At 35.4% G+C, this 27,740-nt stretch overlaps 1 protein-coding gene and 1 pseudogene across 2 annotated transcripts in view; one reads left to right on the top strand and one right to left on the bottom strand.

Moving 5' to 3' along the window:
- The window catches only part of NCKAP1 (NCK-associated protein 1), a 112,638-nt gene that overhangs the window by 17,106 nt on the left and 67,792 nt on the right, over nt 1–27,740 (bottom strand). For both annotated transcript variants that reach the window (XM_006864027.1, XM_006864028.1), the window contains 10 exons: nt 27,352–27,433; nt 26,330–26,388; nt 21,953–22,098; nt 19,597–19,729; nt 14,005–14,124; nt 6,895–7,034; nt 5,935–6,066; nt 3,984–4,202; nt 3,681–3,811; nt 3,264–3,361 (listed from right to left, as the gene is read on the bottom strand). In XM_006864027.1, coding sequence (XP_006864089.1) covers nt 3,264–3,361; nt 3,681–3,811; nt 3,984–4,202; nt 5,935–6,066; nt 6,895–7,034; nt 14,005–14,124; nt 19,597–19,729; nt 21,953–22,098; nt 26,330–26,388; nt 27,352–27,433 — 1,260 coding nt within the window. The remainder of the gene's footprint in view (nt 1–3,263; nt 3,362–3,680; nt 3,812–3,983; nt 4,203–5,934; nt 6,067–6,894; nt 7,035–14,004; nt 14,125–19,596; nt 19,730–21,952; nt 22,099–26,329; nt 26,389–27,351; nt 27,434–27,740) is intronic.
- On the top strand, nt 16,117–18,551 carry LOC102815966 (annotated as a pseudogene).

A 27,740-nucleotide genomic window follows, 5' to 3' on the forward strand; every position in this document is an offset into this window, starting at 1 on the left:
CTAGGGTTTCCAAGGTTGGAAACCTTCTATCCTTATAGAAGCAGACTGCTACATCTTTCTCTCAGAGCAGCTGGTGGGTTTGAACTGCTGACTTTTCAGTTAGAAGCTTGAGTGTTTATTCACTGTTGTTAAGTGCCATCAATTCTGACTCGTAGCAACCCTACATACAGTTTCTGAAGAGCTACTGGTGAGCTTGAACCACCAAACTTGCAGTTCAAACTGACCTTGCAATCCAGCACATTACCCTCAGAGCCACACCAGGACTCTGCTTAACCAATGTTGTTATTGTTAAGTGCTGTCAAATAGTTTCAAGGAGCAGCTAGTGAGCTTGAACTGCCAACCCTGTGGTTCAAACCGACTTTGCAGTCCAGCACATTAACCCGTAGCGCCACTCCAGAATTCCCTGTTTCACCATTAGAGCATCCTATATATTTAAAATCACGACAAATGGACTGAAAACTAGAAGTAACACTATATTACCATCGAAATTGAGACACATCAAATGAAACAGCATATAATTTTTTTTTTTAAACTACTTGGTTCTTGGCATAACTCAAATTTAAATCTCCTACTTCATTTGAAATAAGTGTTTGAGTACTTCATGAAGAACTAGAACCTATCTGAAAAATGCCAAAACAATTTGTTTGGCAAGACTGGATGGGGAAATAACTCAATAGGCACAACTCCAAATGAAACACACCCCAAGAATTTCAGTAGGAAAAAAGACTGGTTGTTTTCATCTCAGAAAGTAATAAACACATTTACCACAAGTACACATATGCACAGTGTTGATTATGTTTGATGTACTATTTATTCACAGCCATTAAATATAAAGAAGCTCTCCTTTTTTTTTTTTTAAACTGGCATACAAATTTACTCTGAACTAAAAGACTCTCAGTTAAATCAAACAATCACAGTCATCTTTAAGGTAAAAAAGAAAAAAAATGCTTGCACATGATATTTTGTATATGTCCGTTTAGATTAAATATAAAAATTAGTCTTTTTGAAAGTAGAATATATGTTTTAGGGGAATTATATTCTCATAATTCCACTTTCAAAAAGACTATAAGGCTATTATTGCCACCACCATGCTCTGGTAGCATAGTGGCTATAAGTAGGGCTGCTAAGCTCAAGGTCAGCAGTTCGAAAGTACCAGCTGTTCCACAAGAGAAAGATGAGGTTTTCTGCTCCCATAAAGATTTACACCTTGGAAACCCTATGCAGGGTCGCTATGAGTTGGATCCAACTCCACTGCACATTACTACCCACCACCATGCTCTGTTGCGGAGAATGTTCGCTAAACCTTTTTAGAGAGATGTTTGGCAGTATCAAATAGTTCAAGCATTCATACCTTTTGACTCACTTTAAAAGTTTTTTTCCTATAGGAATGCTCAAACAAGTATGTTAACTATGTGAAGTTCTGGTTAAAAGTACAGAATTATACACATATATTTTAAAACTCAGTTCATTCCAGAAACCTCTAACAGGAAAGAGAATTAAAATGTTAATAACCCTATAAAAACAAATGAAACAACTCAAAAACAAGACCACATGAGAGCTGTCAACAGATTTCTGACAGAAAGAAACTAGAGCAAAGAATAAGCAGACATGAGAAATCTGATCAGCCAATTCCTATAGAGGTGTGACAACGTAAGGTATGCATTAGACTGCTAACCAGGTCAGTAGTTCAAAACCCATCAGCCACTCTCAGAAACCCTATAAAGGGTCTCTGAGTAAAAACCGACTCGACAGCAAACAACAAGCTAATCCATGTCTCAGGATTCGTGAAGGGCAGTAGCTACCATAGAAATGAAGACTCAATGCTGAAAAAGAGAATTATTACATGCCTGTATGGGAAGTAGCTACATGCCCAACTTTTCTTCACCACCTTATGGAAAGATATCAACCAGGAGGTCTCCAAATTCACAAACAGCACTGTAAATCATTTCCAGTTCACCCTTACCCTGAAGGTGTGACCCTTTGAGGCTTCTAGGTAAAGAAGTTGGGAAGAAATTTAAGCAGACTTTCTACTCCTCACCTTTAATAGGCTTTGGATTTGGACGACTACTTACCCCTTATTCCCTAAACACAGGCCACCAAAACTATGATTCTATTTTACAAATTGTTACTTTTGGATCAGCAAATGTCCTCAGGTCAAAATTAGATTCAGAGCTACATTTCTATTTCTGAATTCCCACTTTTCTCCTAATTTTAGTTAGAAATATCTTTTAGGTCTTCCTTAAGAATGTTTTCTTTATAGATTTCTCCAGCTTCTAAAGTTGTCTTTAGGAGAAAAAGTGATCTGAGTTACTTACTCAGCCTTATCCACACTGGAAGTATTTGTGTAAGTACTACGTCCTAACCAACTGTGCCATAGAGCTCCCAGAATGAAGTATCTACATGTTATTCTATTTTTGTAATTCAAAAAATCAGGTTATTCTTAAAAAGTGATTTTATAAGACACTAAAAAACTCAAAACAATTAGAATCATCACTAACAGAATAAATACATTAGACATTTATTTTAATGAGACAAATTAATACAACATATACAACACATTGAACTTACCAATGTGAAACATATTATAACGTAACATTTCTTATGTAAAAAAAAAAAAAAAAAAATCAAGAATACAAATATACCTCAGTATGTGGAAGATGAGAAACACCTAAAACTGAATCCTTACAACTAGCTTTGTTTTGAAAACACTTAAAGATAGTTTCAGTTGTCTTCAAGTTGACTCAACTTACAGGCTTTCAACAGCTAATTTTTCAGAAGTAGATAGCCATGCCTTTTTTCCCATGGCACGTCTAACCTTTGACTTTCCAATTAGTAGCCAAGCACATTAAGAGTTTGCATTCTGAACATTTTTCATCCAGCTTAAAGACCAGAGATAATTTTTTAAATTACTTGTATTATATTACTGTATATTTTATATTTTTAGAGTAATACATTCATACTACAAAATTTGAACAAATAACTTTTGCTGTAAAAAAGAATCTTGGTACAGTAAAATGAGAGCATGACCAAATATTTCAGTCACCTTTAGCAATTCAATTTACCTCTCTGGGTTTTCAGTTTTCTTATCAGTAACAGAACTAAATTAAAATGAATAAAAAGTTCCATATAGCTCTAAAATCTCTTTTACATATTAGCACTTATACTAAATGTTTAAAGTAATTAATCTTCTAGGCACACTGTAATTATTCTTGATATGACATTCAGGAGTTAGGTTTAAAGCTAAAATTGTTGTGATATATTACCTTGAGTTCAGCAACTTGTGATGAAATATGCCACATAAGGCTTTCACTTAGAAACTTCATACCATATGGGCCTAGTAGTTCTGATAATGACCTCATTTCTGAAAGAAAATGTAATTAATTTTAGAATATTAAAATTAATATTTAGAGCAAATATTTTAATAAAATAAACATGAGAGCACATTGGAACATTCCATTATAGAAACTATTAGTGCAAAATCCTGAGAAAAGTCTCTGAAATAAGAAAGTACAAAAGTGCAGAGCTAATTATCAAAGATAATTCTAAGATAAAATCTATGCATATAATTGAGTGAAAAGTTACAACCTTAATTTTGTTTTTATTTAAAACGTCACAAGAATCACACTAGTAAAAGAATCACGTTTTCCTCATTCTCTAAAATATGCTATAGTATTCGTCACCTGATATATCTGAATATTCTTCTGCATTAAATGTTAATTCATTTTCTGTTGGTAAATTCACAAATGCTTTCATTGCAGGGAAATAAGCTATGTGGCCATTACTGACTTGTCTTAGCAATGTTTCCAAATACCTAAGAAAAAAAAATAAATTTATAACCAAGTAGAAGAGACTTAATTAAAAATTTGTTATAACACACATTTCAGGGTATAATTTTAAGTTGACTGATAACTTAAAAATTCCTAAGTAGTTTGTTACAAAGAAACTTTATATTAATCTAAGATCCTAAAGATTCTTACTCTTACCAATTTGTGTACAGACTTGTAATAGTTGGCTCGCCATGACTGTCTAAATGTTGTGTTTGTTGAAGAAGAACATTATTAAATACTCTTGTAATATCAATTTGCACATAGTTTTCTATTGACTGGAGTACGGTCATGTATGCTCTTACACTCGTTAAAAGCTCTGACGGTTTTGCAATTTCCTGTGTAGCTTGATTATACATAGTCATGCCAACAATTGACCTATGGGGGAAAAGAAGAAAGCTATCACTTTTACATTTCTGTAAATAAAGTTATGCAGTCTATGGCATCTAATATTAAATAAGCAGTAAGTATATTAATTACATCATTTTGTTCAGAAGTGGTGAGTCTAGGGTTTGACTCCCAAGTCTGCCTGACTTAATGCTGCTTCGTCAAACTTGCAAAACAATGTGATTTTGTTTATTAACCAAGTCACGGTATAAACCTAAAAGGAAAAATTTGAGAATAATTCCTTAAAGAGTATTTTCCTACAAGGTCCACTTCTACTTCACTTTCATTAAAATTTCTTGAGCAGTAAAATATTAAGGATTTTATTTCAGAATTTATTTTTAAGGGCAGATACTTGAAGATAACAAATAGATCCTACAACTAGAAACAGGTACAAAAGCAGCAACTAAAGACAAAAATTGCTATCCCTGTATATTGCTCTTATGTCCTACAACTGTGCAAATGATCAGTAAAAAAAAAATCAACCCACCAGGACAAATTATTTATCTTGGCCTAAAAATCTTTCAGGTGAACAAGTTGTTTACCCCTTGCCATGATTACTAAATAGATATGTGGCAAAATGAACATTTGCTTTTCCATGGGTTAACAGACCAGACTATTTATGTATTGAAGGAAAACTAGGGAGTTGTAAAATGAGCCCTACTTTCTACCCACTACTTTCTCCCATCTTCAACCCCTATTGACAATAATAAAAAATAGGGGACATAATGTCCCTTTGGTCTAAATAGCAAGGCATACTTGGTTTTACTGTCAGGATGCCTACCTTATTAAAGGAGAGCAAAAGACAGCTTTGTTCAACATCAGTCACTTCACTAGCCAAATGATGACCTAAGACTCAAGTTAATACCTAAATGTATATTGTTATGTATTCTCAAATTTTAAAGTCTATGCTTTAAACCGCTCATTACGGCTCACAATACTCAACACAAAGTTAACCAGTATTTGTTAATGACAACAGATAATTTGAAAACACTTTGGCAATATTTTGTTTCATATATTGTTTCAATCTGTCAATTAAAACAATACTTTAATAAAAGTTGAACTTCAACAAGGTTAAAACAGTATTTATACAACTTAAAGATTTATAACTTATTACATACAGTAGCATTTCAAGTATACACATATTGCTAACAGAATTCTAATTACAATTTACAGCTTTAAAAGTCTAGAACTCTACTTGGCAGAACAGCATATATTTGAATGCATAAAGATTTCAGAGTGAAACTAGTCCTGATATTTTCAAGCCATTTGACTGTTACCCACTGTAAAGTATTTCTCTATCTTCACAACTTAGTACACACATACATACACATAACTAAAAAACAAAAACAAAAACAAAATTCAACTTACGTTAGAGTAAGTGCACACTAATTTTTTCCTTCTTTCTTTTCATGTTGGCACAACCCACTAAATTTTATGACCCTATTAGGTTGCCACCTGCAAGCTGAAATACACGGATATAATCTAATCTCATTTTGCATACAAGAAAGCTGAGGCTCAGAGATTGCCCAGTTTTACAACTAGTTAAGTAACAATCAGTAGGACACAAGGATTTGGGTTACTCTGGCAATTCCCAATTCACTCTCATTTATACTTACATCAGTCTGACTTATGTTTTTAAAAAGGTTGACTTTATAAAAGAAACATTAAGAACACATATAACTAACAAAATCAACAAACAAAAACAATTTACATTCTTTCTTACTTAGTAAAGCGGATTTCCAGATGAGAAGTCAAATATTCTCTTGGGGTAAATGTATGCTCCCAAACCACCATGTTTGGTACATAATTTATAGAGAAACATAACTCAGAAAGTGCAGTGTGCAGTTTATCAAGGCTGAAAGAAATAATAAATAAAAGGTTAGATATTTTATCACAGACAATACAAAATTAGTATTATAAACAAATCAGGTCTTATTTGGTGATAATAATCTTAAAATTAGACTGTTTTTCTCTCAGTTAACACAGTTCAAAATCTTCCAGGACATTACACTACATGAAAGCAATTTGTTAATAATAGTATCATTCATTAGTTACTACATTCAGATGATAATGGCTTTTTGACAGTATACAATAGAAAAAGAGCTTATTCTAGACTCATGATGTCCTTTCATAGGGGAAGGAAAATTATCCACAAAATTGTGGATAACTTAACTCAATTTAGGACATAAGAAGCAGCAAAGTTCTTAAAATACACAAAAAAAGAATTTACCTAGTGATAGCCCACCCATAGCCTTAATGCTATTTGGTCTAGTTTTTGGTTCTAAAATAATCGTATCAGATATGGTCAAATATATCATGACATGCTAGAGGAAAAAAACCTCAAGTATGTGATTTTTTTAAAATTTGAAATTACAGATTGCTTATAATGTACCTAATCAAAAACAAGTTTCTTGATAGATTCTTGGTCTTCAGTATTATAGGGTATAAAGACTAACCTCATCTATTACATTAATTTTCTTCATAAATTAAATATCTAATGTTAATACTCTGGGGCATGAAATAAACATGAACTGGCTAATCTAATTCACAAAGATTAAAAACAAAAATGTCTATGATATGAAGAATTTATCATTACTAGCATTTCCTCAGTACTGATGACCTTGAATAGAAGAAAAACTCTTCCACTAATGACAAATAAATGTAACAAAAGTGGATGGCTTACTTGGTCACTACAAGTCTGTTTTTCCTCATGCTCTCAACTCCTGGTTTTTCCCTTTCAGGTTCTCCTTTCTTACCAGTCTGCTTTTTTGATTTCTTATTCACTGCTTGACTGATGGTTTTGGCACAGTGCTTGGGTAGCAACTAAATTGTAAAAGAAATCAAATCTTATTACACCAAATACTTTGAAAGCACAGCAACTGTTCAAGCAAACTTTCACTGTATATATCTAGTTGTTGTGTGCCACTGAGTTGATTCCAACTACTAGCGACCCTACCGGACAGAACACAACTTCCACATTGGGTTTCTTAGACAGATTGGCAGATCTTTTCTCCCACAGAGCTGTTGGGGGTTCAAACTGTGAGCATTTGCTTAGGAACTGAGCACCTTAAACACTTTGTCACCAGGGCTATAGCTTTTGATCATTCAGATCTACAAAGGAACTCACCTAAGTTGGCCCAATTATCAGCCAAGCAATAAACAGGTATATAGGGAGAACAACAACACAAGTAGGGTATGCTCACCATGGAATGGTCAATCACTCAAAATCAAAAGGGCAACTTTTACCTAAAGATCAAGTTGAGAAGGGATGGGAAGGTGGGTGGAACAGAAATGGGAACCACGGGAGGAAGGGGGGTAACTGTCATTGCACAAAGAGGATTGCAATCATGGAGATGAAACAAAGTATAACTTATTGAATGTAAAACTGATGATCTTATCTGTAAACCTTCACTCAATTTTCAATAAAACGTTAAAATAATGAAAACATCATACTTTTGGTCCTTTTTGTGAACTGAATGGAACATTTACAGACAAGATCATCAGTTTAGCGTTCAATAAACAACACTTTGTTTCAGCTCAATGACTGCAATCCCTTCCATGGAACAACAGTCATCCACGAACCCCCTGTGGTTCCTGTTTCCCTTCCACCCACTTTGCCATCCCTTCTTGCCATTGTCCTTAGGTACAAGTTGCTCCTTTGATTTTGAATGATTGATCATTCCATAATTCATAGTGAGCATACCTTACTAGTGTTATTGCTCCCCTGGCTACTGCTTAGCTAAGGAGCTCTGGTAGCGCAGTGGTACGAATCCGGCTGCCAACTGCAAGGTCAGCAGTTCAAAACTACCAGCGGTTCTGCAGGACAAAGATGAGGCTTTCTGCTCCCGTAAAGATTTACAGCTTCAGAAACTCTGTACAGGGTCGCTATGAGTCAGAACTGACTCCACGGCTCATAACCACCACCACCACCACCGCTTAGCTGAAAGATGTGTGTTCCCTTCCAGACCTGAAGGGTGGTTGAGGGCCACAGTTTCAGGTTCATCCAGTCTCCTTTTGACCAGTAGGCCTGGCCTTTCTATTTTTTTCTTTAATAATTTTGTGTTTTGCTTCACACATTATGCTGCCCTATCTAGGACCTCTAATGTGATCCTGTTCAGGGCAGTTGGTAGCAGTAGCTGGGAACCATCTAGTTCTTCTTGTCTCTGAGTTGTGGAGACAAGAATGCCCCATCAGTTAATTGGACAAATTGATTCTAAGCACCTTCAATTCTGATCACTCTTCTTTCTTCCGCACATGGAGAAACCAACAGCTGCACCTTAGATGGCCGCTCATGAGCTTTTATATGCCAGACGCTACTAATGAACATAGGATGCAGAACTTTGACTTTGTGTACTATGCTGTGCCAATTAAGCATGGTGTCCCCTGAGACTACAGGCCTGAGCCCCCCCAGGCTCAGCTACTCATTGCCTTAAGATGTTTGATAACATCTAGTTTTCATCATTTTTGCCCCCTGTATACACCACCACATTCACAGTGATGTTTGCAGGAAAGATAAATACTGATGTATCAATTTCCTCTTTCACACTCTTGTATATCTGTGGGGCATATACATACATACAAATACACAACTATATACATACATGTGCATATACATAAACATAAATACACATATACACACATTCTACTGTTCTTCCCATAATCATTCAGCATGTGTCTACCTGTAGAGTATTGTTATTCCAAGGTTGTGTATTTTATAATACATATATATATCACTTTATCTCTATCCCCTTGAGTCCTTACAAACCCCCCCCATGTCTTAACCTGTCCTCTTCAAACTTCTGCCAACTTCCCTCTTCTTGCATATTGTCTTTTCCTTTCTTGTTTGTTACCTTTCCTGCCACCCAAGTTAACATGTATCTACCCTATAATCAATGAACTACTCTTCATTCCGTCCCATCCCTGGCAATCTCCAAAGAATGTTTCATTTTTCAAAGACAGCAGACTTTTGAATCTCTGTAACTGCTTGCGTAAAAATGTAAATAAACTCCACAGTACATTTACCACAAAATGCAGTGACAACCCAAAAATGTAAGTGGGTAGAGACAAACCACTAAGAATAGCAAAACATATGGATTCAATATCTATATAGAAAAATAGAAGGCTGCAATAGAGAAAGAAAAATCCCAAAGAGCTTACAGGGATTCACTTGAAAGAGGGGTTCACTTGAAAGCACAGAGAGTCCGTTAGCAGGTAAGTACAAGAGACCAACATTAAAGGTGGGACTGGGGCAGTTTAGTCCCTGTGAATTGTTAAAATGATCAGTCAAGCTCTACCAGCATAGGGCCCCAACTTGAGAATCTCTGAGAATGGGGGGAAAACTGAGCAGAATAAGAACAACAGAATGACAGAAAGAGAATCAGAAAATCTTAAAAAGCAATCAGCAATATTTGTTAACACTACATTAAAACAACAGAAAAGAGTTCTGTGAAGTTAGAAAAACTACTCAAAACAAGAGTTCCTTCCAAAAGACCAAAACACTAATTACACATAAAATTGATTGAGTACACACAAAAAAATTATCAGGTTCAAATTCCATACACAGTATTTTTAAAACACTACAAGGATTAAAAGGAGCTCTGGTAGCGTAGTGGTTACAAATTGGGCTGCGAACCTTAAGGTCATCGGTTCGAAACTACCAGCCGCTCCACGGGAGAAAGATGAGGCGTTCTATTCCCGTAAAGATTTACACCCTCGGAAACCCTGTACAGGGTCGCTATGGGTCGGAACCGACGTGACGGCACTTAACAACAACAACAAAGATTAAGAACAAAATGGTATCACTATAATAAAAACACAAAGACAGAACTCAGGGAAAAAAATTAAAGGAAAAAAAGGACTATTAGATTGAATACTGTACTAGAAAAAAACATATCTCTGAGCAAACACAGCAAATAAAATATGAAAATGTAAGGGAAATAAATAATAGAAATAAAAAGAGCTGAAAAAATTTTTTAAAAGGGCTCAAGAGAAAGAGACAAACATGATCAGCATCAGCAAAGAAGATCCAACATAAGAGGCAGTGCCTGAAAAAGAAAACCAAAGTGATACGAAAAAAGCAAAACAAAAACCACTACAATTCAATAAATCTTTCCAAAACAAGGGGGAAAAAGTTTGAACCTAGATACCAAAGAACATACCAAATTCATGAGACATTTGTATTAGAAACATCAACCAATACCAAGACTTTTACAAATAAAAATATTTTATAGGTAGCTAAGCAAAAACTTCATGTGTTTTGAAAAGAAAATTATCATGAGACCCTTAACAGGAATTTTATTCCAGAAGAAAGCAAAGTATTATACTCAAAATATTCAAAGAAACAAAAGTGTAAATCAAGGCTTTTATATACATCAGTAATGTGAGCCAAGAATTTTACATATAACCAATAACTTTCAAGTATAAAGGGTACATACTATCAGCAACATGCAAGAACTCAGGTAATACTATTCCCATGAGCCCTTCCTGAAGAATTTACTAAAGGATGGGTTGAGAAATTACGGCCCATGGGCCAAATTTGGCCCTCTACCTGTTTTTGTACATAAAGTTGAACCAGCTATCAATGTCTATGGGCCCACTCCTAAGTGATAAACTATAAAGAAACATAAGTGATTAATATAAAAGTCAGTAGAAGGAATGGGGTGACTTCCAAAATTCTATCTGTGGTAGTTATAAGGCTGTTTATGACAATTCATTGGTGGTGGTGGTAGTGGTTATGTACCATGGAGTTAGTTCCAACTCATAGCATCCCTGCATAAGGTTTCCGAGGCTGTAAATCTTCATGGGAGCAGAAAACCTCATCTTTCTCCCAAGGAATCACTGGTAGGTTTGAACAGCTGACCTTGAGATTAGCAGCCCAACTCATAACGATTCATTACACTATTTTATGGAGTTTCTGTGTTTTATTTTATAGTTAACAGGTTTTCTTAAAAAGCACATCTGAGCAGTTAAATCACCTGCACAATTTAGAAAACTCTCCTTGTTTGAAGAAGAAATTGCCAACTCTTTTATTAGGCCAAATGAGGCCCTTCATTATCTCACACCTTTCCAGCCCCTGTAACTCACCAAATTTCAATCTCATAAAAAAAATTCTATGTGCCAACCATAAAAATGCCATTAAGGGTAGGGTTACATGCTGGGGACAACATACGCAGACCCTAGGTTGATCAGTGGCAGCCCCATTAAGCCACCTCTGAATATAATCAGTTTAACCCAGATGCTCTTCTTCCTCCTGAAAGTATATAGGAATATTAAGAACAATGTAGCATTTTAGGTATAGATAAATGAAGCCCAGTGCCTGAGATCTTGCTCACAAACAAAAGTTTGCAAAGTGTACAGAGACAACTTGGCTTCTTTCAGGAACCTTGCTTTATGTTATGTATCCTTAAGAAACCGCATGTTGCTACTCTAGATCATTTAAGCGTAAAAGTTAATATATAACAGTTTGACTGAACCTTTTTTCTGTAAAAATAAAAATGTTAAGATTGTTAAGAAAAACTATGAAAATATCTTAAAAGTAGTTCCTGTGAATCATTATGTCCTGTTTTGAATGATTAATCACATCCTCCCTTTGTGACATCCTCCCTGAGTGAATTACATCCTTCCTTTGTAACAAATCCCTCCCTAAAAAAGAGAATAAAAGGCTGAGGTACAGTGAATTCTGCAATGTAATGCTGGGCAATGCTAGGCAAAATGTTTGCAGATCTGTCAACCTGCCAGCTTGCATCATATCTGTGTGTCTGTCTTTTTTGTATATATTTCGTCTCTCTCTTTCACTATCACTTTTGCCGCCAGATCTCCCTTCTTCGTGACACCCACACTTCCTTGTCGAGGCGGGTCCCCAACATAGGACCTCGACAGTTACATAGCTTATTAATGAAATTGCTGTCAAAACGATGAACTGGCAAAAGTTGTGACAAAAATACTTATAATGACCAAAAAATAACTACTGAAGTTACTTGTTGTTGTTGTTATGTGCCGTGGAGTCGGTTCCGACTCATAGCGACCCTGTAAAGGGTTTCCGAGGCTGGAAATCTTTACGGGAGCAGAAAGTCTCATCTTTCTCCCGCGGAACAGCTGGTAGTTTCAAACTGCTGACCTACTGAAGTTACTTATGTATAACCAAAAACCGCATAGGATTTGGTTCTTTGCTTTGAAGGTTGAGGATTATGGGACAGATCAGTTAAATGGCCTGAAAAAACGTGTTAAGTGCTTCTGTTCTAATTCACTGCATAGTGCCTGGGCTTGAAAGAGGCCACCCAAGGCACAGTTGGTTTCTACTTTCCTGGAGCAATAAAGGAAGCAGATTCGGGAATAGGTGGAGGAAACAACAGACTCCCTTTGCCATGAGACCAGAACTGGATGACACCTGGCTACGATTACTAAATATTTTGATCAGAAATTTTTACAATAATCTGAATTAGAAGGGGAATTTCAAATTCTCATGTCTTCCAAGCTTTTTGTAGCTAAGGAGGCTGAAGAACCCCCAAAACTATTGTCCTGGGATTATCTTTAAACTTTAAACCAAAAATATTCCCTGTAACTTTAATAAAACCAAATAGTTTAGTTTACCTAGTAAAGAATGTCTGACTTGAGCATTATGCTCTTTTATGATCTATATATATGGGAACAAACTGACAAAAGCAACGTAATAGATAGGAATCTTAGCGGGAGCAGTAAGTTTATACTAATGAGGAATAACTCAGAATAGGAGGGTAAGAATGATTGCTCAAAGAATGTAATCAGTAACATAGAATAGTACATGTTGAATTAATGTATGTTTTGCTATGTACATTTTCAACAATTAAAAAAGTTTGCTGATCTAGAAACTATTTTCACCACTATTCTATTCCATATTTCACCTTGCTCTCCACAATATACAATGATCAGTAGCTACCTATCCAGATTCTTTTTTTATGCTCCTGTAGGTAACCAGCCTCTCCCTTGTGCCCCTGTCTGCCAATTACACATCTTTAAAACAGCAAATACAATGTATTACTATACTTACTTTCTCCCATTTTTTCAAGAGAAAAAAAAAAATCAACATTTACCTGTATATGCCCCCAATGCCCACAGAGTGTGTCAATACAGTGTAGTTCCTTAATGTTGTGTAAAGAAGTCAAGTATTACTATATAGCAAGAACATTCCTATTTTATCTAAACAATTCTATATAATACATCACAAGTTATTGTTAAGTGCCATGGAGTTGGTTTCGACTCACTATAACACTGTACAGGGTTTCCCAGGCTCTAAATCTCTGAGGTAGCAGAAAGCCTCATTTGCTGTCCAGGGCTTTCATACAGAGTTACCACGCTCCCAACTGAGTAATAATCAAGTGTAAAAAATTATACCTGTGTGGCATTGTAGGAAAAGCACTGTATAGCTAACCACAAGGTCGGCAGTTTCAAACCCACTAGGGAAACCCTACAGAGAGTCACTGTGAGTCGGAACCTACTCAAAACACTAACAACAACAATGCTTCACAAGAGGTAATGAGTATGAGAACTGTTGTTTGCTGCTAAGTGTCACAAAGTCAGTTCTGCCTCATAGTGATCTTGTGTAGGGTGTCCAACGAGCAACTGGGGAGTTTGAACCACCAACCTCATGGTTCAAACCAACCTTGCAGTCCAGTGTTTATCCTACACCACCATACCAGTGCTCCAAGTTCTAAATAAGAACTAAAATTGGAAAATTAAACAAACTGGCTAGTAACTCATTTTCTTGACTTTGTCCACAAATGTCCTACTGCATTAAAGGAACCAATTAAGTTATTACCTGGTCACTAAGAGTACACTGTTCTGTGCAAATATCAGTTATGAGATTCCGAGCTTGTTTAGCCATTTCATCCAGGAACATATTACATAAGGAAAGACTGCGATCGCCAATATGATGTCGCTGTGAAGGTAGAATAGCAACAATAATAATAAAAGTTATGAAAGAATAGTTAAAATGAAAATACCTTTTAAGTAAACATGGAAAATTATGTTAAAGTCTTAGTCCACAATAAGGAGGAGCAATGAGGAACATTAGTTATTTTGTCTTTTGTAATAACTAACCTGCTCTACAGTATTTCTAAACAGTTAAAATCTAAAAAGACCAGTGTTTTCCTTAACATGAAAAACTATGAATTTAATCTTCAATTTCCAAGAGGTCCTATATTCAATTACTAAATAAACACTATCAATGAACAAATTTATTTAGTGAATTTTAATCTTGTATCATTTAAAAATTTACAACTAATATATAAACCTTGAAACAACAAAGAACTTGGTAGTATACAAAGCAGAAAAGGATAAGATTAAGGAGTTCAAATATTTGTTAGAAATTAAGTTTATAAAACAAACACATAGCATTCAAACCATTAAAATCAACCTCTCCATGGAGTTCTGGTGTGGTGCTGCAGGATAAGCACTGCACTGCTATTGCAAGGACAGCATTTCAAACCCACCAGTCACTCCTTGAAAACCCTACACGGGGTGGTCTCTATGAGTCAGAACTGACTAGATGGCACTTAATAATAAAAACATATAGGAGGGGAAAAGGCTGCTCATATAATTTCTGAACAAAATAAATAGAAAAACGTTTTTTGAGATTTTACATGTGTATATTGTTGCGAAGTACTGGTGTGGTGGTGTAGGGTAAGCACTGGACTGCTAACCACAAGGTTAGTGGTTCAAACCTACCAGCTGCTCCTTAGAAACCCTATACAGGGTCACTATGAGTCAGAACCAACTCAATGGCACTTAAGAATAAGCGGCTATGTGTTTAAACCACCGACCTTGCGGTGGGCAGTCCAGGTTTATCCTACAGTGCTACTTGTATATATGCATGTATAAGTGTGGTGGTGTGCCGTGGAGTCTGTTCCAACTCATAGCAACCCTGTGTAGGGCTTCCGAAGCTGCAAATATTTATGGGAGCCGAAAGTCTCATCTTTCTACCAAGAAAAAGCTGTTAGTTTTGAACTGATGACCTTGAGGTTAGCAGCCCGACTTGTAACCATATGCTATCAGAGCTCCTGTACATGTATATACACACTACAATCCATCATTTCTTATGTACAAAATTCTGGAACTTTTTAGTTTTGGAAGATGTATAAGAATTTGAAGACTCCTGGTGTGGCACTGCAGAATAATGCACACTGGACTGCAAGGCCAGTTTGATCTGCAAGATCGGCAGTTTAAACCCACCAGTTCCTCATCAGAAACCCTATACAGGATCGCTATGAGTCAGAAGTGACTCACCAGCACTTAACAACATATAAGTTTGATGGGTTTACTCTGTCAATGGTAACTGCTAAATATATGTTTTTTCACCAGTCAAAATACTTTCCAAAGAGATAAAGGTTTTCCTTTTCCTGACCTCTCCTATTTATACAATAAGTATATTTATGTTGCTGATAAAATTGTTAAGATACAGAAAATATAAAAATATTTGAAAATGAAAAATAATTGTTCCTAGATCTATCATGATACCTTAAATTGTGTGTGTGTGTGTGTATTCGTTAAAACTTTAATAAGAAGCCAAACCAAAAAGGATTTGCAGGCCAGATATAATTAAACACTGGTCTACTCTAATTTAGAAAAAATTTCAAGTTATACACACCTAAAGGTCCCTGTGAGTCGGAATCGACTCCATGGCACATAACAGCAGTAATAGCAGCTTTAAAAAAAATCAATTTCTGAATGATAAAACATACCCCTTGCTATTACTTCCTCCTGAAAGAGGAACAGTGAACTAAGATTGCTTTCAATTCATCCTCTACAGATATTAGATTAACTTAGTTAAAATACAAATCTGATTTCTTTACTGCTCTTTTAACAGCTCAGAAATGCTGAGACTGGAAAAATCAACTAGAGTCTCTTAATGTGTCACAAAAGTTTCTCAATGATGTCATCTGCCTCTGGCTACACTACTGAGAAAAGACTATATAAGGAAAATGGCAGAACCAGAGGGACCAGTTATGAGAATATTACAGTAGCCCAGGCAAAGTGTGATATGGTTTGGACAAGGATAAGAAGTAGGAGCTTGGATATATAAATGTAGAGCAAAGACAGAAAAGGTTCCAAGGTCTGGCAAGAAAGGAGCAACAAGTGGTGACCCACAGTTCTATTTTAGACATTTTACATTTCATATGGGTAAAAATATCTAAATTGAGATACTCAGCAGCAGGATAAAGGGAGAATCTGGATTTGAAGGGAAAGATCTGCTAGAGATATAAATTTAAAGAGACATCAATAAATGGATGATTTTTAAACAGTGAGACCGGAACAAAAGAGTTAGCTAGTATATCTACAGAGCAGATAGAGCAGCACCACAATCTGTGAATCTGTCCAGGGCAGAGATTGCATTCTTTGAATATTTTTTATCATGGACTTAGCAAAGCAGATAGTAAACAGCAGACATTTAAGAATTTGATAAATGAACAGAGAGTGCCAACTACTAATTATATGAGTATAGGAAACATGAGACCTGTCTCATCTATAACTATAGATAATTAGCACCAGCACTGATTATGTTGTCACTTTGTTGTAACAATCAAGTGAAAGCTTCATGGTTCTATGTAAATACAATTATATTATTAACTACCTGTTTTAATTACTTGATAAGAATCAAGTCATAGTCTTAAAGAATCATTACTAACTAAATGAGAAGGCAGAAACACTAATAGGCTTCGAGAAGGTCACAGCCTTGAAAACCCTATAGAGCAGTTCTACTCTACACACGTAGACTACTGCCACAACTGACTATGCAGTAACTAATAATCACAGCAAGGAGAGGTGCTGTACAATGAGCTTTATGTATGAGGAACAGCCTTTAGGAGGCCAAAAAGTACAGACAGGTAAAAGTAAATTAGTATGCTTTGTATAAAGTGGGCTACTAAGTGGGGAGAGGAAAGCATAAAGTAATAATGTTGAGGGTTTTAAATACCTGGCTGAGATATTTTTACTTTACTTCAGAAGGAATAGGGCACCATTAATGGTTCTTAAGAAGGAATGAGGCACTCCAATATTATTTAGCAATTCAAAAGAAGAGCACTGAAAATTTGAACTGCCATAGTGACAAAAGCAAAGGGAACTAGAGGATGGAATCAGGAAAGGATAACAAAGAAAGATAAGATTTGATGGGTAATTTAATGTAAGGACGGCAGTGAGCACAGTTAATGGGGAGGAGGGACTATGAAATCTGAAAATTCTCTAAATCTATTAAAATGGTGGTGGTGATGTTGATGGTGTGCAGTGGAATCGGTTCTTACTCATAGCGAACCTGTATAGGGTTTCTGAGGCTGTAAATCTTTACAGGAGCAGAAAGCCTCAGCTTTCTCCCACAGAACTGCTGGTAGTTTCAAACTGCTGCCCGTGAGGTTAGCAGCCTGACTTGTAACCACTACACTACCAGAGCTCCTTAAATCTATTAAAATAGAGGTGATGTTAAAATCCTCAGAAGTATTCATCCCTAATAAATTTCCTGCAGGCTAATCTGTCTCATATTTTGCTTCTTATAGAATACAACTTGCAGGACCACTCCTCATGGCAGCAGTGACTGGTTGGGCACTATGCAGTGGTCAATGAGCTATAAGACTGGCAGGCATGCACCAAACCCTGGCCTGGCCTATGCATGCCCTTGAGCTATGCAACCCTGGTGTTGTACACGTGCTGAGCCTGCCCTGGGGCTGGGACTGATGGTGAAGTGTTTCCTGGGCCAGAGCGTGCTCCTGAGTTCCTGGGATCAACTGATCTGAATCTCTACAGGTGACCCCTGACCAGAAGCTCCTGTCCTGGTGACTCCTGACCAAGAACAGGATGCCCTGCTGGGCTGAGCAACTGTTTCCTGCCAGTGTTGCTCACTTGGTGTATATCCTGGAGGACTCTATTGTGGACCCACAGAATCAGACCATGACTACCTTCACCTAGAGCGTCTACCACAACCAGCTGGTGGTGGTGGAAAAACATGATGTTTACTGTGTGAACTCTGATAACTGCTGCTGGACTGAAATCTGCTGGGAAGTCTGGGTCTCCTCAAGCTTGTTTGGCGTCTCCAAAGCTGTCCAGGAATTTGGTCTGGCCTGGTTTAAAAGCCAAGTGACCAAGACCATGAAGAGTTTTGAATATATCTTGGCCAAGCTGCAAAGTGAGGCCATTTCCCAAACATTTGTTGAAACCACCAAGGAAGACAAGGAAAAGGCAAAGGAGACAGCACTGACAGCTACAGGAAAGGCCGAGGACCTTGCCAATAAAGCAGCCACCAAGAAACAGCAGCAACAACAGTTTGTAAAGCCATCCTGGTACTTCCCAGCACCCCCACTGCTGCCGCACACCAGATAATCCAACTCCAACCCCTCTGACCTACCCACAAAGCGCTTTCTTACTCAAGATCAACTTCCAGCCTATCTATGTCTGGAGGGGTGGGGTCCGTTATGGCATCCACAGGACAGCAAGGACATTACACATGTCTGTGCTAGGACTGCTCATGACCCCACTGGGCACCTGAGGCACAGAGAGGCACCCAGGGTCACAGTGTGCAAGTAAAATGGTACAAACACTAGATTGTAAGCTCCATGAGGGTAGTGGTCTGTGTTCTAAGTACCTGAAGCCCTAGCTAGCACATATTAGGTGCTAAATAAATAAAATTGAAAAAAAAAAAATAAATAAATACACCTTGCAACCGATTATGTCACCTAACAAAGATGCTAACATTGTTATTGCTATTGGTATGTTTCAACAAGTTTTACAGTTTAATGTAAACAGATTCAACATTAAAATATAATACACTATTTAAATTTAATACATGTTTTTACTACACTTACACTGTGCTATTTATTCTTTAAAGACTAGACCACTAAGTAAATTTTTCATAGATACTTGGTATCAATATAATCTACTAAGTACTTCAGTTACTCAGTAATTGCATACATGCATGTGTGCCTTACAAATACCAACAAAGGTGACATCTGCTGACTACATTTATAATATTAACATTAACAAGTCAATGAAATTCATCATAGTTTTATCTGTTTTCTCTAATTTACACATGCAATTTTCAAATCCTTTCAATGATAGTTTGAAACAGCATCATTCAAAATCAATTATGTATGATATACCATTACTATTAAAATACTTGACCATCATTCATTTTAATAAAGGTAATTCCAAGTGACTTTATGATACAATCTGCTCTTACATGCATTTACCTGTTCATACATTTCTTATAATCTAATCAAGGATTCCTTTGATTCTACTTAGAAGTCAATTACGAGGGAAGCTAGATTACTGGGTAATTACAATGATGTTTATGTCTGGTTGGCAACATGTTTTGTTTAGCGTACTCAGTATACCATATAAATCACACTACTAACTAATGGAAAATTACCTCTTCTGGACACAGTTCATGTGTGCAACTCATAAAATGAGTGCAAAGTAGTGGAAATGCAATAGAGTATCTTGACTGAGAGGGCAGCTCCAAACACTGTTGAAACATCTTTTCAAAAGCACGACTATAAAAACTGTTGGAAAACAAAGTTTATAATCATAATTTTCACAGTTAAAAGTTTTAATCATATCTTATAGATAATTTAATTTTACTTAAAGGAATAATTAAAAGTAACGAACTGGTAGAATTTGTTCCATTAAGAAGAGAATAGCAGTTATTTTTTCCAGAGATTATCTACTACATAATCAGTCATTTCAGAGTAATTATATACTTGTATAACAAACATTTAATGTTATAACTTAAACATAAATAATCCCCATCTATGCCATATGAGTATATAGCACTCAAATCTCATAACATCAAATTTCATCAAAGCTAACTCACCATTCAGCTCTAAGAAACAACATTATAGTTGTTAAGTGCCATCGAGTCATTTCCAACTCATCATGACCCTGTATAGGTTTTCCAAGAAATGGCTGTTAGGTTTTAACTGTTGACCTTGTAGTTAGCCAGTACTTATCCTGCTGAGCCCACACAAGTACACATCCAAAATAAAGATGCTTACTGCTCTTTGAGTTATTTCACTATACATATTTTATCAGCTCTCTTTTATATTTAACATGTCTAAAATTAGGATTTGACTTCAATTCAATGGTTTAGTTAATGGGTAATGTTTGTTTTTTTTACAATATACCAAACAAAATTAATAACACAGAGAGTAGTAAATATCTTTATTTTGAATGTGACAAGCAAAGGAACAATGCAACTATGAGAAAATATGGATTCATATGAAATAAATATGGCTGAAAACTATAAATTTTAAATATTACTTCAAAGTGCTTTTAGTTCCAAAAAAGAATAGAGGACTTTCTAATTGCTATATCTAAGAATTTCCCTTCCTAAAAGTATCTACCTAAAATATTTTCCCTTTTTTAAAAAACAGATAGCTTTTGTAGTTTTGGTATGGCAATGTAAGATAAGCACTGTACTGCTAACCACAAGGTCAGCAGTTCAAACCCACCTGCTGCTCCTCAGAAACCCTAAACAGAGTTGCTACAAGTGACCTGATGGCACTTAACAACCACAAATAAAAGTTCTCTTTTCTTTAAAAAGATAGACAGCCTTTGGGTCAGACATTTGGGTACAGGGTTACAGAAAAAAATCTTAGAAAATCCTTACAAATTTGACATAGAACATACCTAAAACCTAAAACATGCATTTATGATGTGTTTCATGAGCGCCTTCAAAATGTCTCTACCTTCCCTGCCAGGTGATTTGGATTTCTTCTGCAATACTGCTCATTAAAACACGATAACAAACTGCCCAAATCAGTGAGGACTGGGCTATTTTCCACAACAAAAGCAATGATAAGGTTTTCATGATCACTGTTCAACAGGCAAAAACTATCCTTCTCAATGAGACTTTTCAATATTTTAGAAATAAAGGGACATACTGGGTAATCCCCATCAACTTTACTAAAGAAAACAAACATATGCCCAAGAAGCAGAAGATAATTGATATTACACAGCCTTGGAGCCAGGTTTCTTCGGTTTGAATCCTGGCTCAACTGCTTACTAGAGTGATCCTAACCAGGTGTACTTACTTCATTCAGACATCTGTTAAGTACCTATAATGTGAGACAAGGCGCTCTGATAGCGTAGTAGTTACAAATCGGGCTGCGAACCACAAGGTCAGTAGTTCAAAACTACCAGCAGCTCCACAGGAGAAAGATGAGGCTTTCTGCTCCTGTAAAGATTTACAGCCTCAGAAACCCTGTTCAGGGTCGCTATGGGCCGGAACCGACTTGACGGCAATTAACTACAACAACGTTAGACATTAAGAGAGCTAAGACAAAAACCTTGCTTCAAGGTCCACACACTCTGCAGGGAAAGAGAACAGTTGTAACCTATTAAGTACAAAAAAAGAGGCTACAACAGAAGCATTAGAGAATAAGAGTATACAATAAAGTCAACATATCATTACTATAACCACTCAATTTAACATTCTAGGAATTTTGTTTCCAACATTTGCTTTATCTGACTCCAGTCTACATCCATTTTTCTCTTTATTTACTCATGAAAAGGAGAGCCTTTCAGGCAATTTGAAGTGATCATTTTTTTATCTTCAAAGATATGTAAAAACACACATAAATCCCAATTTGACAAGTTTAATAAAAATCCACTATTGTATTCTTAAAGAGTCTATTCCTGAACTGCCTTAAGAATTACACTAATATAAAAACAATAAATATATCTTGAGATACTAAAATTTCCAATGAAAAAAAATTACAACATACCAAAATATGGAGAGATCTGATGTTTCCACCAGCATTTCCACCAATGAATCTACCATTTTTGTATGAAAAATTATTGTATTCATCATCTTTCCAAGTTCTCTGTGATCTGCAAGGCTAAGTGAAGCCTTAGAGACACTTGTATATGCCTGTAAAAACACAGCAGGGAAAAAAAAATTAGGTCTAAATCAATGACGTTAGCCTTATCACTATACATGAAAAAACTTTTAAAAAAATATTTCAACGGATTACTGTGATACAGTATCATTAAAACCATCCTTTAAAAATTATATTAAGGATTAAGGGGGAATCTGATGCAGACCGTGCAGACCCGGTCAGGAGTTCAAGGCCCTGTGGGCCCAAGCATTGCTGACGGTCCAAACCATAGGCTCTGAGGATCAGACTTCAGCCACCTAGCAGACATAGCAAAATGTCCCTTATCTGATCATTCAGTTATGCTGGTTAGTAATTCCATACATGAGCCCTGGATACCCACAGATAAATGTAAAAACCTTCCCTAAAAGCTGAGACTGTAAATTCCAAAAAGGCAAAGTTGTTCCCCTCCCCGCCCCCAAAAAAAGCTAAAGAGGATAGAGAGAAACTCTGTTAACTGATGGTATGTGGAGGAGATCATAATCAATGTAATGAAACAAGGTATATGAATGTTTCAATGTGAAACCGATGATGTGCCCTGAAAACTTTCACTCAATCCACAATAAAAAACCTTAAAAAAAAATTATATTAAGTAACCCTAACTTAAAATTCGTATCAAGAACTTCTTGAAATACATGTATTTCACCCTGGACTCTATAAAAAAGAATTGAAGTTACTATACCATCAAAACTGAAAGAAATGAACCAAACTAAAAATTTCAATCTACTTGAAGAAAAAAACAAAACATACTAAACAATCAGATGAACATAAATGCTGTGCATGTTGAGTCAATATAGTTTTACATTATACAGGCTCATTAAAAACTGATAGTATGATGGATGGATAGCTGAATTACCATCAAGTCAACTCCAACTCATGGCAACCTTATGTGCAACAAAACCAAATAGCACTTAGTTTTTTTATCATTCTCATGATTAATGCTACTAATAAGAGAAAAAGTATTGCTATAAAATTATAAACTTTATTAAGCAAAAATAACAAAATGTGAATCAACCTATCCTCCAAACAGATTGAAGTATTTCTGAAGGTGGGGTGTTTCCATCTCTCTAATAATTCCTAATGAAATTCTGCACTCTTCAATTTACATCACATCAAAGTGACAGTTTGGGAATCCTTGAGGGACTCAAACAGCATTTTCTTTTTTTTTTTTAGTTTTATGAAAAAAGAGGTCTGAAAGGACATGATCAGGCTGTGCAGTGGGTAGGCAATTTTTCTCAAAACTCTCATAGAACAGAATTTCTAAACCCAGAAGTGTAGAACAGCACTTACTATCCTCTAAGAGTAAGCAGGTGCATTACCATATTGGGAAAAAATTTTCCTTGCACAAGTTTCCCTGGCATTTTTCTCACCAACACTGTTTTCAATTTTCTTAAAACTTCTTCCTAATAAGCCCCCATGATCATTCTATGTCCTTCAGAAAATCTATCAGGATTAAGCCTTGAAATTCCCAAAAAACAGCTACCATAACCTTTTGAGCTGACCTCACTGCTGAGAAAATTTCTCAGAAGCAAATGCTTGATTGGACCTTTTATGTTTTTGTTTTTTTTTAAGACATCCTAACAAGACTAAGAACAGTGTATTATTACTAAGCAAACTTGTCTGCAGTTGTCCACTGTTTGCAAAAACATTTAATCATGTTTAATTTGTAATAAACCCAAGGATGGAAACTGGAAACCTAGTAGCAATACTTTTTTTATTTACCCTCATACATGGGAACTTTTTTCTACAAAATTTTTCTGTAAATGTAAAACTGCTCTAAAAATAAAGTCTCTTTATTTATTTAGAAGTCAGATAATTTGATTTAAACAACTCATTTAAAAATTGGACAAAAATGAAGAAGTAAATACAACTAAAAAAGAACAATAGATTTAAATAAAACTACGAGATATGAACAACTAAAGTAAATTAGAAGACAAAAGGGAAGAGGGTAGGTGAAAGAGTGGCTGGACATGCTTAAGGTTCTGAGGGAAATGAGATAATACATGAAATGGGAAAAGGGGTAACAAAGAGTACATTATTTTCTAAGACTAGAAAAAGAAACAGATATGACCGCAAAAACAATGATCTTAGGATTCAAAACTGAACAGGACTCTAGTAAAAGCACAAAACCACCTACTAAACTTCTCCCAAGCTTATCTTTCTGGCCTTGGTCTTCTCAAAAAATTGTTAAGTGTCACTGAGACAGTTCTGACTCATAGAGACCTTGTATAGGGCTTCCAAGGAGTGGCTGGTGGGTCTGAACTGCCAACCCCAAGGTTAACAGTCTAGTGCTTCTCCTACAGCGCCACGCCAGGACTCCAGCTCAAGAACTATTGGTACTAAAACATTTTATATCTCATGTGCTCATACCTGCTAACTCATGTCTTCCTATCAGAAACAAATGACAGCAATCAATATCAGATCATTCATACTTCTTGTGAATAACTACTATTCCTTACCTATATTAATAGTTTGTACTCAAAAATCTTTTTGCTTATCCTTTTCTATTTTCTCATTTTTACCCTTTTCCTATATAGACAATACTGAGGTTATGAACAAGATCTATTCCTAAGTGTGTCTTTAAGCTGAATTTGTAGATAAGATGGAGCAGGTACACACAATTCTATTTTAGCCTTACTTTAGTAGTGGTTTGGGGCTTCTAACTGCAAGGTCAGCAGTTCAAATCTACCAGCCACAGGAGAAAGATGAGGCTGTCTGCTCCCTTAAAGAATTACAGTCTGGGAAACGCTACATGGGGTCACTATGTGTCAGAATCAACTCAATGGTAGTGGGTTGGGTTGGGTTTACTGCAAGAGAAGAATGGAAGCCTTTTCAATGATTAGCACATGCAGCACATGAAAGTGACTATGATGAAAATTTTGGTTTGAGTAAGGGTTCGGTTAGTTCAATCATTTCAAAGTACACAGGCATACCTAGGGTTCAGTTCCTGATTACAACAATAAAACAAATATTCCAATAAAGCAAGTCACATGAATTAGTTTTTTCCCAGTATATATAAAAGTTGGAGTACTTGTGTGGCGCTATGGGTTAATGCGCTAGACTGCAAAGTTGATCTGAACCGCAAGTTTGATGGTTCAAGCTCACCATCCACTCCTCAGAAAACCTATACAGGGTTGCTGTGGGTCGGAACCAACTCGATGGCACTTAACAACAACATATATAAAAGTTATGTTTAAAATTAAAAAAATAATTTTAAACAATTGTGGTTACACTATACTATAGTCTCTTAAGAGCATTCACTTTTGGATGGTTTGAAAATTTTTATAAGCATTATTTTTCTTTAAAAGCATGTATTTTTAAGTTATGCAGATTACTGAGAACACTAGGCCTCAGCTTTCAAATAATTGCTAGAAATATTTTAAAAACCAGGAAGCCAGACCCAATACCATCAAGCTGATTCTGAGGCACCATGACCCTATATAGGGTTTCCAAAGCTATAAATCTTTATGGGAGCAGAAAGCCTCATCTTTCTCCTGCTGAGCCACTGGTGGGTTTGAACTGCTGAGCTTACAGGTAGTAGTACAGTCCTTATCATACAACGGCACCACAACTCCTTAGAAATATTTAAAAAGCAATTAAATTATGGCATTAAATTTATTATAAAATACACAAAAAGTTCAGGTTTGAATGTTAAAAGCCTTTAAAAACTATTTATGGAAGAGTTATTTATTAAGTGAAAAGTTTAAAGTCTAGTAACATTTGTTTCTGCACATGAGAAAAATGAAGCTTTTGGGATAAGATCAGGGGACAGCAAACCATACCTGTGTATTAACAGCCTGTTTTCATAAACAAAGTTATGTTGGAACATAGTGATGCCCACTTGTGTATTATTTATGGCTGTTCTTATACTACAACAGCACAGCTAAATTGTATAACAAACACTATATGGCCTATGAGCCTAAAATTTTTACTATCTGATTCCATACAGAAAAAGGTTGTCAGCTCCCACACTATATCTTGTCCAAAAAGAATTTGCCTTCCTGTTTAGAATTAAGTATTTAAATTATGATAATCAAAAGAAATGTTGGGATTGAAATATTTAGATATTTTAAGGTTATAATACTCAACTCTATTCAAAAACCCTTTTCTGTTGGTATAAATTAGAAATATATCTATTTTATTTAATAACTTACACAACTGAGCTACTAAGATTTTCAGTTGAAAAAGAAAACAAATAAAACGATAGCAAACATTCATTAATCTTACCTGTAACCTAAACCAGTCTAATCTCATTCCTCTGAAATCAAATACTTCCCCATCTTCAACTGTAATAAAAGAGATTATAAAGCCAATTAGTATTTTTGCAAATCTATAATCATTTAGAGCTACTGTAGTGAAACACTTAAGTCTCAAATTCTATAAAGATGATGATAAAGAAAAGTTTTCAGTTTGTTACAAGTTATTTTGTTTACATGTTAATTTAAGGGAGATAGAGCGCTTGAAAAATCCCATGAATACACATTTTGGAATACAAAGGCTGAAATTCCACAAAATAACTCCTTTTAAGCCAAATAGCTATCTGACAAGTTAATAATAATTTCATTACTACATTGCTTAAATGAAATATTATCTTTAAATATTTACGTTTCTGACATCTTTTATTTAAAGACAATAAAAAATATCTGTTACAATGGAGTGTTCAAACAATTCAGGAGAGACTATCTAGTGTACAACTTTTTTTGAGATGTATCAATTTTTGAGATTGACAGATTCAAGCACAAACTTCTATTCTAATAATTAATAGCTGTTAGAACTTGGACAAATTACTTACCCTTGAGTTTCCAAATGTATAAAATAAAAATACTAACAGTAGCTTAAAGAACTAAAGTAGAATGAATGATATAATACATATAAAAGTACCTAGCACAGCCTAAACATTTTATAAGCAGTATTCATTTCTGCTGTTTTTACAGATAAATTTGGACCAAATATTTGCAAAATTGTTGCAATGTGCAGTACTTTTTGGTTGTTTTTTTCCTAACATGCCTCCTTTTTGCATGCTAAATAAAAAAGAAATATCAAAGTACAATTCTGATGATTTTTATAAACATCATCACCCATTTTGGAAACCTTTGCTTCAGAAAGAACCAACTGAAGATAAAAAGAAATAGATTAAATACATCCAAATTTGAAATAAGCGAGTCTGTAAAACTTAACTATTAAACTCTCTCATTAATCAAGCATAAAGACCTAATCAGATGAAAATATGCTTTTACTTAAAACACTACCTTGTTTTACACTTAGGGAAGTCATCGTGTTAACAAAAGAGGACATGATGATTGATTCATCTTCAGGGCAAACAGAAAGATTCTGAAAAAGAAACAAAAAGTAATATTATAAACAGCTACTTCAGAAACAACCCAAAGATTCACCAATTGGTGAATGGATAAACAAGCTGTGGTGTATCTTATAAGACAATGTTCAGTAATAAAATCTTAATATACACAACAACATGAATAAATCTCAGAAACATTAGACTAAATAAAAAAGGTAAAAAACAAAAGTAACACATAATGTATAATTCAATTTATGTATTTTTAAAAGGAAAAACTATAGGAAAAAGATTGGTGGTAATGAGGGGAAGAATCAATCTATAGTTGTTGTTGTTGTTAAGTGC

This window comes from Chrysochloris asiatica, unplaced genomic scaffold (assembly GCF_000296735.1).
Source record: "Chrysochloris asiatica unplaced genomic scaffold, ChrAsi1.0 scaffold00059, whole genome shotgun sequence".
NCBI classification, from domain to species: Eukaryota; Metazoa; Chordata; class Mammalia; order Afrosoricida; family Chrysochloridae; genus Chrysochloris; species Chrysochloris asiatica.